Source organism: Dermacentor variabilis, chromosome 8 (assembly GCF_050947875.1).
Source record: "Dermacentor variabilis isolate Ectoservices chromosome 8, ASM5094787v1, whole genome shotgun sequence".
Lineage (NCBI taxonomy): Eukaryota > Metazoa > Arthropoda > Arachnida > Ixodida > Ixodidae > Dermacentor > Dermacentor variabilis.
In genome coordinates, this window is record NC_134575.1 from 12502307 (window position 1) to 12515358 (window position 13052).

Consider the following 13052-nt stretch of genomic DNA (forward strand, 5'->3'; position numbering starts at 1 on the left):
CGTTCCAATTACTTTATTAACAAAACGTCATTTCCGGCACTGAATCACACAACTGCAACACCAATGCATTTCTCCGCAAAGTTCGGGAATTTATATCTCGAAACTGGTGTCATTTGAAAATTCGTTCCAAGTGGCCCCGCCTAGCGAAGTCCACTGCTAGAATTTGTAAATTGCAATATGGGTCATAATATAATTAGCTAATAAGTTCATTGGTGAATTTTTGTTAATTAGTGGATTTTGCATTTCATTTTTTGTGCAAGTAGTATCCGCCGCTTCGAGTAGAACGGATCATTAACTAGAATTGTGATATCTGTCACAGGCAACCTTTAAAAAAAATTGAAAGTGTTCGCTGAAACACCTTGTATATATTAGCTGATGTATGACTAGCTTTCCAAAAAGCGTTAAATAAGTTGATCCCGAGAAAACATCAGGAATTGTGGGAGGCAAAGGCTGCTGAAGGACGTGTCTGCCGTAAAAACATGTAAACAGGCCCGTTGCATAAGCATCACATGGATGTGGCGTAAAAGATAAAAACTGCTACCCGACTAAACCCACTAAACGACTAGACCTGTGACTAGACTTCCAAAGTCACCAAATGACAGACCACAAACATAAAGCACGCTTGTCAGTAGGCTTTCGCCGCGAAGCCGAAAACAAAAGCTTGTATTGCCTTTTTTGTATGGTTTGTATGTGCATTAGTTCGAAAACTTTCTTTGTTGTTGCACTTCTCAGAACTTGCAATACCCTTTTTAGCAGACAGATAATATTAGCACTTTAACAGTACCTTGTTCTGAAACTTTGGAAAATGCAGAATATTTCTTTTTCGAACAAGAATAGTTGTTGGGTTATTTTTTATTCGTATTCGAAACTTAGAATATTCTTCCAGCCTTAATTTTGTAAGTTCATTTATTCACGCGCAAGGTCATAGTGTGCCCGACGTTAACGGATACTTTATATACAGCGATACCGTACAGACATACTTTGTAGATAACTTGTACCTACTTTAAGGCGCCAAAAGACAACACACAGCGCACGAGAGAGGACAACGGGAAAGGCGCTCTGTCCCGTTGTCCTCTCTTGTGTGCTGTGTGTTGTTTTTTGGCGCCTTAAAAATAGCACTTGCCCAGCAAGAAGTTCTTCTATAGATAATGTATCTATAAACGTTGGGTGCGTCTACATGCAGTGAAACGAAAGGTGCCATACTTACTGGCTACGAGGTGATGGGCTGGAGTTCGATACAGCTCTTCAACAATAACTAAGAACTCTGAGGTGGCAAATTACGCACGTGAACCGAAACCTAACTTTACCCTCGCATACATAAACAAAGCCCGGCAGCATATGGGCAAGTACGGTACACTTCCCTGCACGTTGCCGACTGAGCTCACTTCAATCATCTTGGTTGAATTTCCTTTATATTCATAACTGCTATGATTCCAATAGCAGCAGTCACGATACGCTTCCGTGTCACTTCTTGTGCAAAATATAAAGTAGTCGGTTTCGATGATGGTTTCGATTTCGTTTTTACATTGGCCGGAGCTTTCGGTAAGTACGCAAGTCAAATCGGAAAGATGGCGTTCTGAGTGACGTCATGGGCGGCATCTGGAAACGCTGTGCTAGCTGGGACACGCTTTTCTCATCAACTCAATGCGTCCTTGGACGAAAATGGATCGACGGTAGCTCCAGTCGCCGTGGCGGCTGTAAATGCTGTGGGGCCCATGTAAACATTGCATTCGACAGCTGACATTGTCACGTGCATTGTTCTATTGTGAAAGGCGACATCTGTCGAGCTAACCAAGGCATAGCCACTGCTAATTCTGAGATCTTGTTGTGGCGACGACTTCTCCAAGCTCGATTTCCTGGGGGCCGTGGGAGTCGAGACTTTCGGAAACCACGGTAATGTAGTGCATCGATCCTTCCTTGGTCGCGAAGCGTAAACACGCAACCGATGTGCACCCCGCGAGGCGCACCAGCTTCCGCCGTTGTGTAAACAGTGGCTGCGTAGGCGACTGCCGAAATGTCCGCGCGGTTCCTTTCTATTTTTAAAACAGGCAAGCCTGCTGCCGTCATGAAGGTAGAGCTGGGCAGCGCCGCAGACATTCACTTTGCCGTGACCAGCCATAACATCGAAGCCATCGTCAGGCACGTCTCTTTGGGAGGCGACGTCAACGCCAAGCTCCAGGGAGCGACGCCTCTGGGAGCAGCCTTGTGCAGGTCAGCCTTTCGATCCTGTTTAGGCAGCGTACAGGATGTGCAAGAAACGCCCCCGGCCAGTGATTGCGCGCGATAATTGCGGCACCTTGCGATTTCTTGCGATTACGCTCGGAATTACGAGGTACTGCAATTTAAGAAAGGGCTTCAAATTCAGTTTAAATTTTCATTGATACTCATCTCGTAAGGAAAATTCGAGTCTTTAATTACCGTCTGGAATGATTTGGAGCACCACTCATTTTACCCTCATTTAATTTTGTTTCGCACCCATGATAAACAATTAGATTTTCTAGATTTTCTAGATGTTTATAGAAATAGTAACAATGGTAGCTCATAACCGCGGAAATTGGGGTATACATTTGCAAAATGGTGCTTGTATGATACATATCTCACCGACTGCATGCAGTGCAGTGAAGGGTAGAACTTGTGTCAGCCATTCAATAACGAGACCTAATTGCATGTTTCAGGAAATTTGGTTTCGTCTTAGTCTCTTTCTTTCTTGGCCTCGTGTTTCTGGACACTCATCATCATGAATGTTTTACAAGTTGCCAAATTCACAATCCTTTTGCAATTACATCACTTCCATGACACTGACACAAATGGAAGCGTCACACAAAGGGTAATCAGAGGCAGACAATGGTGGAACTCATCATGCAGGTCTCTTTTCTGGTTGGCTGACACAACCTTGCAGCCCTGCACAAAGGCGGTGAAATGGAATATAAATAGCTCTAACGAATAACGACTTACTTGCAGGAAAGCATGGGACACTGCACAGATTCTGCTGTCCCTTGGAGCTGATGTGAACCAGTTCAGTCGAGACAGTGTTGGCCGTGAGGAACCACCGCTGTGCATTGTCTGCCGCCTGGGAAATGTCGACATAGCAAAGATGCTCCTTCGAAACCCTAGTATGTTGCCCTCAACATTTGTGCTTTGTCACTTGTGTCTACAAACTTGACAGCTGGGCTGTGTTCATCGTTGCTGTTCTCGTGTTTTTTCGTAATCACATCACACATTTTCTAGTATTAAAAGAAAGGGGGACCTCATTATTAAAAGTCAAAATGGTTTTTGAGCATAGTTTCATAAGCAAAATGATTATAAAGCGTATACATGTACAACTGGAAGCAGTAGATAATTTTAAATGATTAAGAAATTGCAGCTACATATTGGTAGAAGCAAATGTCCACTCGCTAACGCAAAGTGAGAATTCACAGTTCAATGCACATTACAGGTGCCCTTGTCAGGAAAACTAAATGCGCATGAGCGGCAAGCATGTGGAATCGTGGTTGCTGCGCGTTTTGTTTTTTGTTTTCATCCCATGGCCACAGTGCACCAAAAGCTCAAGATATGAGAAGTAAATGCATTGTATGTGGAATAGACACCACAAAGACGACAGATAACAGTGGCGCTACGCTGTCTCTTTTCTTTGTGTTGTCTATTCTGCACACAAAATGTTACTTCTGAAGACCGCCAACTAGCTTAATGCCATGTCATTCTAGAATATACCTTAAATTATGCTTTATTTAGCACTGATAGCATCATCAGGAATTTTGAAGATATAGTAAAAGCAGCGGAAGAATTCTATACCGACCTGTACAATAACAAGAGCAGCCAGGAGACCTCCTTTGAAAGTAGTACTGAACAGGTTACAGAGGCTCCTTCTATCACTTGCGATAAAGTTAGAAGGGCCTTAGAAGAGATGAAACGAGGAAAGGCGGCAGGGGAAGATGGAGTAACAGTCAGTTTAATCAAAGATGGAGGCGACGTCATGCTTGAAAAGCTTGTAACTCTTTATACAAAATGTCTCACAACTTTCAGGTTCACAGAGAACTGGAAGAACGCCAACATTATACTAGTCCACAAATAGGGAGACGTTAACGAATTGAAAAATTATAGGCCCATTAGCTTAGTTACAGTATTGTATGAAATATTCACAAAGATAATTTCCAATAGAATAAGGGCAACACTTGACTTCAGTCAACCAAGGGAACAGGCTGGCTTCAGGAAGGGATACTGTACAATGGATCACATCCGTGTAATCAATCGGGTGATCGAGAAATCTGCAGAGTAAGATCAACCTCTCTACGTAGCTTTCATAGATTACGAAAAGGCTTTTGGTCATAGAGGCACTGCGCAATCAAGGAGTAGCGGAGGCTTATATAATCTGAATATCTTTGCAAATATCTACAAATATTCCACAGCTACCCTAAATCTCTACAATTAGGAAGATACCTATAAAGAAAGGGGCAAGACAAGGAGACGCAATCTCTCCAATGGTATTCACTGCATGCTTGGAATAAGTATTCAAGCTATTAAATTCGGACGGCTTACAGGTAAGGATCAATGGCAAATATCTCAGCAACCTTCGGTTTGCAGATGACATTGTCCTGTTCAGCAACACTGGAGACGAGTTACAACAAATGATTGAGGACCTTCACAGAGAGAGTGTAAGAGTGGGGTTGAAGATTAATTTGCAGAAAACAAAGATAATTATCAATAGCGTGGCAAGGGAACAAGAGTTCAGTATTCGCCAGTCAGCCTTTAGAGTACGCGAAGGCATATGTTTACTTAGGACAATTACTCACAGGGGACCCTGATCATGAGAAGGAAATTTATAGAAGAATAAAATTGGGTTGGAGTGCATACGGCAGGCATACTTGGATCCTTACTGGAAGCTTACCATTATCACTAAAGAGAAAGGTGTACAATCATTTCATTCTACCGTTGCTAACATATGGAGTAGAAACTTGGAGACTGACAAAGAAGCTCGAAAGCAAGTTAAGGACTGCACAAAGAGCGATGAAACGAAGAATGTTAGGCGTAACGTTAAGAGACAGGAAGAGAGCGGTGTGGATCAGAGAGCAAACAAGGATAGCCGATGTTCTAATTGACATTAAGAGAAAGAAATGCAGCTGGGCAGGTCATGTAATGTGCAGGTTAGATAACCGGTGGACCGTTAAGGTTAGAGAATGGGTACCAAGAGTAGGGAAGCGTAATAGAGGATGGCAAAAGACTGGGTGGGGTGATGAAATTAAGAAATTCGTAGGCGCAAGTTGGAATAGGTTGGCGCAGGACAAGGGTAATTAGAGATCGAAGGGAAAGGCCTTCGTCTTGCAGTGGACTTAAAGTAGGTTGTTGTTGATGGTGATGATGATCAGCATATATTTACTTCTACTCTGCTGTTTGAGTAGAAGAAATTTGACTGTTGACTTTAGCCTGCAACAGACTTGACTCAGCTAATGATAATGGTGGATTAGCTAGCTGTCGGTTCACACAAATCACTTAGAATGCAAAAGAACACATTCAGTCTACAGCTCAGTCTCTCTGCAGGCATCCGCGTGTGCCGTAGGGACATGTTTGGCAAGACCCCTCTCTGGCTTGCCACCAAGCATGGACGGCGCGACCTCGTGTACCTTCTCCTCGTCCACAACTCCAGCGTGCGTGGCACCACATGCTTCGCCGACTGCCCCATATGGCTGTGTGCCCGCTACGGTGCGCGACACACTATTGCCGACATGCTTCTTGCTGCCGGAGCACCCCACGGCTCCTGCGACGGAGCAGGGAAAGACGATGTGGCCTGGGCGATGGAGCGTGGGGACGTAAAGCTGCTGACTGTGTTTCGGCTCGCTGGTTTTGGTGCCGGTAAAGTGTCGCCACCAAGCCTGCAGTGGCTGGCTAGGCGGGCCTACTGGATAGGCCAGGAGGGTAGGAGGGAACCAAAAGGTCGGGACCTTGAGGGCATGCCCAGAAGAATCAGAGATTATGTGATGCTCAAGGACATCTACATGCAAAGCAGTCAGCGCTGATGTCGTGGGGCCATTACCTGATTATTTTTTCGAAGAAATCGCTACTCACACACCTTCTCAACAACTCCACAGTGCAGCAAAGGCTAGGGCTCTTGTCAGGGCAAACGATCGGCCTGTCACCTTTCTTGTGTCTGTTGTCTTAACGCTGCAGTTATTGCTTTAAGTATGAACTGACTAGCTCAAGAATAAGTGTTGCTAAGCAATCCTTAAAAAGAGCTGGCTGTGTAGTCTGAGAAGGAAAGGAGGGCTTGCCCATTGTGTACTGCTGATCCTTGCGTTAAACTTCCATTCAGTTGGCATCACGTGGAGGGCGAACAGAGGAGGTTATTCAAGGAGCCCCTTCTTCTGGTTCTTCCTTCTAATTGGCTGGCACGACCTGTAGCTTTCACTACACTGCGTGGAGTTGGCGAGAGTATAGATATTGCATGCGGAGCCCGCAGAGTTGTGGGTCCCCGAGTTGCACATGATTCCGCTGCAGGAGTGTGTGGTGACCTGTGTGTTTGACACCCAGCGCTGGCACGTTCGGGCTGTGTGTACTGAACGTCTTGTTAGGCATGAAACAAATACAGTTGGAAGGAAACCTGGGGCAAAGCTCCACATTAGGAAAAAGATACCCGATGAAGCCGTATCAGCACAAATAAAACAGAAGACAAGGCACCACGGGCACTCTCTTCTGTTCTTTGTGTCAGTTTTATTTGCACTGATACGGCTTCATCAAGTATCAACCAACTAGGCCAAGAACAAATTACTTTAAATTAGGAAAAAAACAGGTGCATCGGAACCTGCTTAAGAATTTTACTATCAACGTAGAAAACTTAAGACGCGCAGTACCTGTGAGAAAAAAGAAATATATATTTCTGCAGCCTGGGCATTCATCCTGGCACTCTAATTTAACATCTGTACTGGTATACAGGAACAAAAAGTGTTGTGCAGCTTTACTGACTGGAGACACAAACTATTTGGAAATTCAACTTTTTCATGGAACTGACATCCTGTAAACTTCCGACACCTTATGTGCTTGCATTGTTTTATTCCAGCAAAATATATAATACTTGGACCCATAAAGAGCTCAGCAAGTTATTATTAATTCAGAGTACGAAACGGCACATGCACAAACACAGACGCCAGGAGAATGCACAGAAGACAAAAAGAATGCTCATTTTCGTTTCTCATATGCCCGTGTTTCCTAGCTCAACTTTTAGTTCTACAACACTTAAATGGAAAAAACTAAAAAAAAAGAAGCATCAGTATTGGAAGAGTAATGTAGGGATGCGGGACATGTTAACTAGCTTTATTAAAACTTAAGCGTGCAATAATACACTGGTAGGGGAATATGAATTTCACTCTTATTAGTAACAAAATTCTGCTCGTTTACACATGTTATTTGAAAGGACCTGTTTGCATTCTACTTGTTTGCTATAGTACAGTCGGCCACAAAAGCTTTAGAATATTGGTTTCTTGACAAATGGAAATTTCTGTTCTGTTAAGGTATGGTGCTACAGTGGTCCACCTTGTAGGTCACGAAAGCTACCACAGATTGAAACTCTGAACTTGAGGCTGCGCACCGAGACTTTGTGGGAATTCAGGTTTTTCGCAAATGCGATGTTCCATAAACTTTTGTTGCACACTGTACATTTATTATGCAGAGGTTATCTTTTTCTCTTTTTTTTTCTCTCTGTCCCTTGTTGTTGTGAAGCCTTTTCCTGTGCATCTTCCTGCCTGTCAGTTTATTTCTTTTTTTTTCGAGTTACAAGTGCAGCATTTAGCGAGCACAAGCTTGCCTAACAACATGCCTATATTGTGTGTCGGTTGGTGCAAACGAGTGAGAAGGTTCAATTACTGTCACAACCAGCATAAAATATGACAGGTTTTACTGTAAACTGTTTGCTGAACTGAGACATAGATAGAGCTGTCATTAATAGACACTGCCCATTTTCGTCCATGGAGAAAGCACTGCCTAGATATTGCATACCTAGAGAGACTTCAGATTTATAAGGGATCCAAAATTTTACTTTTTCAATATTTGCTTTTGTACACAGTTACTTACCTTTGTGCTTAGCACATAAAAGTGACCCAGTTATATACAGTCACGAAGCACTAGGCTTCGTGCAGGTCAGACAAGTGCAGGTCAATTAAAGCCAGTAAAGTGAATTTGGTTGGCAGTTATGTTTGCACTGTCTGCTGATAGCAACTAGTACAACTATACAAGCCTGTTCTGCAAAACCCAGATGACCTTTTGACGTCAGGATCGTATAACATCATACATAAAGGATATGAGTCGTAGTTTTTCTGTCCACTAGCTTGATTAAGAGAAAAGGTGAGGTTGGGTACTGGAACGTGCAGACATGAATGATAAAGCACTTGCCAGCTGTTTGCCAATTTTGCTGCATGATCAGTGTATGCTAGTGCTGGTATCAAACTAACTAGTGCTTGTGAAAAGTGCGGCTTATGCTGTTGGTGCTATGCAGAGTTCCCCCGCCCACCTCTAGAGACATGGAATATCTGGTTTTTATAATACGAGTTTTTATAACACAGTTTGTATAATGCGCATGTAACACATGGTATTAGAATGTGACATGGTCATAACTGCTGGCCATGTACTCACCTGTTGCTCACAACAGATCTGAGCTCTGTACATTGGAATAGAGGTCAGCTGGTGATGTGATGGTTTATTTTTTTTTTCTTAAAGAATGACTAGTTGTGTAATTCAAAGTGAGAACTGGAATGGTAACTGAGTGAAAATGATCTGGATAAGTGAACTGGATCAGGACAGGAGTGACATGTTCTTATGTCATCTGCTGTGGCGACTTAGGGTTGAGTGGTTTTATGCTTGTGCCGCATGCCTGGTGTAACAAAATCAGTTAGCCACAATACTCGGGATAATTATACCTTGCATTGCTAAAGGAAGCTTTAAATAATAGGATGATAAAGAGAGACATTAAGTGACCTTGCAAATATGGTTGATGCTTCTGAAATTTGTGAATAGGTCAGCTTTTCTGCGAGCTTAGGCGTGATAAGCCGAAAAGGGTGTAAGAACGAAAGAAGGTTGGTGGCATTGTCACGTGGAAATTCGTGTACCAGCTGCTTATGATACTGTAGGTTTTGGCAGCGTCTGCTCTGGGCTAGGTAATTGGTTGGAAAAAAAAACAAAGTTGTGTTGCATCCGGAAGCGAGCAGAGAGTCAACCTTGTATGTGAAGATATTGTGAAATTTGCAATGTCCAGTTGAGTTCTTCGGTTTGGGCAGAAAATTTGAACAATGCAAAATGGGCCTTCGTTTTGTCAGTTTAGTTAACATTCATACTTGCACTACCTGGAAATTGAGTTTGCTTACAAAAGAATAATCTACCAATCTAAACTGATTTGTTGTTTCTTGTTAGTTTTTCTTTCAAGCGGGCCAGATATTTCAGTTATGCTGTTGTTTCTCAAGATGATAAAGTGAACAAGTTAGAATGGTGTGTGAAATTCACATGACAATTGATGTATTGAAAAGGCAGCGTTATTTGTCACATACCGTGATGAGCTTAATTACAGTGCTGAAGTTTTTCTCAGCTTAGAACAAAGGGTAAAAAATGCACTCCCATGTAAGAAAAATAAGAACACACTAATTTGCAAACAGCATGAGCATTGTTTTTTAACCAGACTTTGTCAACTTCAGCTGCAGGTCTCAAGTTGGCCAGATTGCAATGGATGTGCTTGGGTGATGGCCTTGTTTAGGAGGTTTTAAAATTTTGAAGTATTTAGATTTGCCAAACGTTCTCTTCACGCAGTTGGAGCGTTAGAAGCATTAGTTATTGTGCACACGAAGTGTGATAGTTTTTATCACAGTACTCGCAGCACATCAACATAGTGTAGTTTATGCAGAGCTTGGCAAACAACATATTCAGGCTCATCCACTCATCAAGGAAGCACCTAAATAGCATTCAGTCTTATAGCAGCTTAAGTTTTTTAATGAAAGCCTGAAAATATATTATTCATTTGAAAGCGTGAGAAGTTGGTAATGTGTGGGTATAGTACTAACTGTGCAATAAGCTGGATGAAGACAGTGTTCGTGTGGTTAGCTGTTCTTATTTTTTTTTTTTTCGTGCACTGTTAGTATATCCACATTCTTTCGTATATAGATATCTGCCTCAGGCATCACATTGGCCACATTTATTTATCAGTAGGAAATATAAACGTGAGAGTTATTTCAGAATGAAAACTATCAGCGTTTCCCATGATCTTCACTTTTGAAATGGCCTTAATATAGAATATGCCTTTCTTGTAAATGCTACACAGATTTCAGCACTTTAAAAATAGCACGCGAGGTTGTTAGATGGTTTGTGCTAGCCTTGGGGAGCCGATGTCTTTGATGGAGCAATCGCTTTCCCGCTGGAGTAGCCTTTATATATATATATATGTATTTTTTTTTGGGGGGGGGGGGAATCACATTTTACTACAGCGTTCTCGATAAATGATGCAGTTAACTGTATGCAAATTACGCTCGTTTGTGGTCTCTCGTTAAGAGGCCCTGACTGCATTTGGGACCTGGAGGCAGCCGAAGCCTTAGCTAGCGAGGCTGCCCGGAACAAGTTTTAAACATACAGTAGCATTTCTGTGTGGAATGTGACCACAATTTCCACCTAATATCAATACTACAATCACTTCGTTTGCACTGTACTGTATTGTATAAGTACTAGATAGTGACTGCCACCATGGCAAGTACCCCTATGTGCACCCTGCATAAAAAGTTCGAAGGTACAATTGAACTTCGGTATAACAGATTATTTGATACTGATGTAAATCTAAAACGTTTCTCACTGACATCATCATGTAACGAGTTCACGCTTACAAAAAACATCATACTATAACGGTAGGTAAAGCCAGATGTGACTTTGTCATAATGAGGTCCGTTTGTACATGGTAGCGACCCTTCCTTATGCCTACATATTTTACTTCTCTTAGCAGATGAAGTCTGTAAAACTGTTTTCATCTGTTAAGTTAAACTGTTTATTCCTCTTGCTCCTGCAGAGATATAACTTGAGCTTCTATGCAGATTATATGGTGCGTTTTTTTGCTCTGTATAGTAACATATCTTTGGTCACTTTTGAATGGCTGATGTAGTTGCTTGTATAGTACTCAATTACTTTGCTGACTTATGATCTCCGTGAAGCTGTTTTCACTGAAGTCGTGGGTGCAATAGTACCATAATGATAGCAGATGGTAACAAAGAAAGCATTTATAGTGCACTACGTCACTGAAGTTGCATACTTATGGAAGACTTTCTGTGCCTTGAGATTCTCAGTGTGATGCTTTGAGTCGGTCGACGAGCTGTACACGCAAGTCTTTCTCATTGTGCTGGTATACGTTTGCAGTAGACCAAAGACTCGACCTTGTAGCCTGTTTATCTAGACAGCGGGGAAAAAAAGTTGTGGCTGAAGATTTTTGTCATTGTCGTCGCCATCTTATTTATCGCAAGATCGAGTTTGTAGTGTGACTTGTTGGCTGGGGAATGTTTGAAGATGTTCGCTATTTTCACTGCTGTCTTACTATTTATTGCGTTCAGAATACCCTACACTATGCAGTCTGTGAAACAGTGCTGTATTCTCTCTAGTCAAGTCTGTTGATCAGTTAGCACTGCTGTCTTGTAATTTAAAAGTGTGGATGAGTGGTGATGTCTTTGAACGAAATCTCCTTCATTTGACGTCAGTTTGCATGCTGAACCTATTAGAAAGAATTTCCTATAATTAGCTTTAGGCCCATAACTAGACTTTTTGGAATAGCAGGTTAGAAAAAGTCTAGTAAGATAGAGCCCCACCTTGACGAGGGTTGCTGGTTTCAGTGGTTACTGTATGAGTGATGTATGATCAGAAGTGATGTACTGTGCGTCACAGAAGTTTCCCTGCCATAGTGGTAGCAGCCTGCTCAAACATATCACGTGGAAGCAATGAGCCGACTTGAGCATGTAGTGGATTCCAGAGTCCTCTGTCACTCTGAGGTTGTGCGTGTTAGCGGGCAGTAGTACTGCTACGTGGCAGTATCTTAGAGCCAGCAGCAAGTAACAAGTAGTAGTATAGTCGTGCCGATATGGAGGTGGTTGTGACCACATCGGCTTGACCTTGATCTCCTGAAAAAGAGATGTTGCAGGATGTAAAAAAGGTAGAGAAGAATCTAAATCTATGCACGTCCCAGAACTCTTTGCAAAAGATTTGGTGCATCAGGACATTGTAATCCAGCTTGCTTACGCGTAAAGTGATCACCTTCATTTTGTGTGTGACTGTACAGTCATAGGCTACGTAACTGTGAACACAGGATCGCATACCACTTGATGGAGGCAGAGCACTATTGTGAGCGGCTGGTGCATTCTCATTGTTTATAGGTTTAGCAGACGCACTGCCCAATCACGCACACGTGTGCTACCGTCAATACGGCACAGCGTCTGAAAATGACGGAACATGCAGTCTTGTGCATATGCGCATTTACTTTTAGTCTGGCAGTAGACTGTAGCAGACTGCTCACATGCACAATGTATATCTTCTAGACAAACCATGAGAGTGTACTATCCCTCTGCCAGAATGCTCTGCCAGTACCCAGCATCAAGTGCTCACATGTTCATGATCACGAAGATTGTGACTGTCTGCCTCTGCACCCTTGGTGAAAATATGATCACAGTGCCCCATGGCCATTGTACGATTGTTGTATGGACACGTAACGATTGTGCAAAACTGTTCCTGCGTGGTTCAGGAAGCTTCGTTATTTGCCGTTGGCCATTTTGCGGCTCAGCAGGAGAGACCTCCTTTCGTCAGTGTTCCCTGAGCTGTGCAGACTCGCACGCATATGAATCTCACTGTTATTTTGCGAGAGCCGGAACAGGTGTGCAAGGCTTAATGGGCAATGTGCAAGACAGTGTGCAACCTTCCTCGAGGTACAGAGAAGTTGGTGCCAAAGTCTGGGTGTTTATTCTTTTGCCTAGTCTTCGATGTGGCACGCATGCAGTGCTGTGGCGAGATGCATTTTGTGGTTGTGTTGGTGGCACGCCTTTGAATAAAGGTTATGAGATTGC

General features: G+C 42.8%; 1 protein-coding gene across 1 annotated transcript; it reads left to right on the forward strand.

Annotated features, from left to right (window-relative positions):
- Window positions 1-1606: 1606 nt before the first annotated feature.
- Window positions 1607-13052, forward strand: LOC142589637 (ankyrin repeat domain-containing protein 55-like). Its single transcript, XM_075701159.1, has 4 exons — window positions 1607-1893; window positions 2049-2211; window positions 2962-3113; window positions 5536-13052. The coding sequence occupies exons 2-4, from the start codon at window positions 2066-2068 to the stop codon at window positions 6009-6011; spliced, it is 774 nt and encodes a 257-aa protein (XP_075557274.1). The 5' UTR covers window positions 1607-1893; window positions 2049-2065; the 3' UTR covers window positions 6012-13052.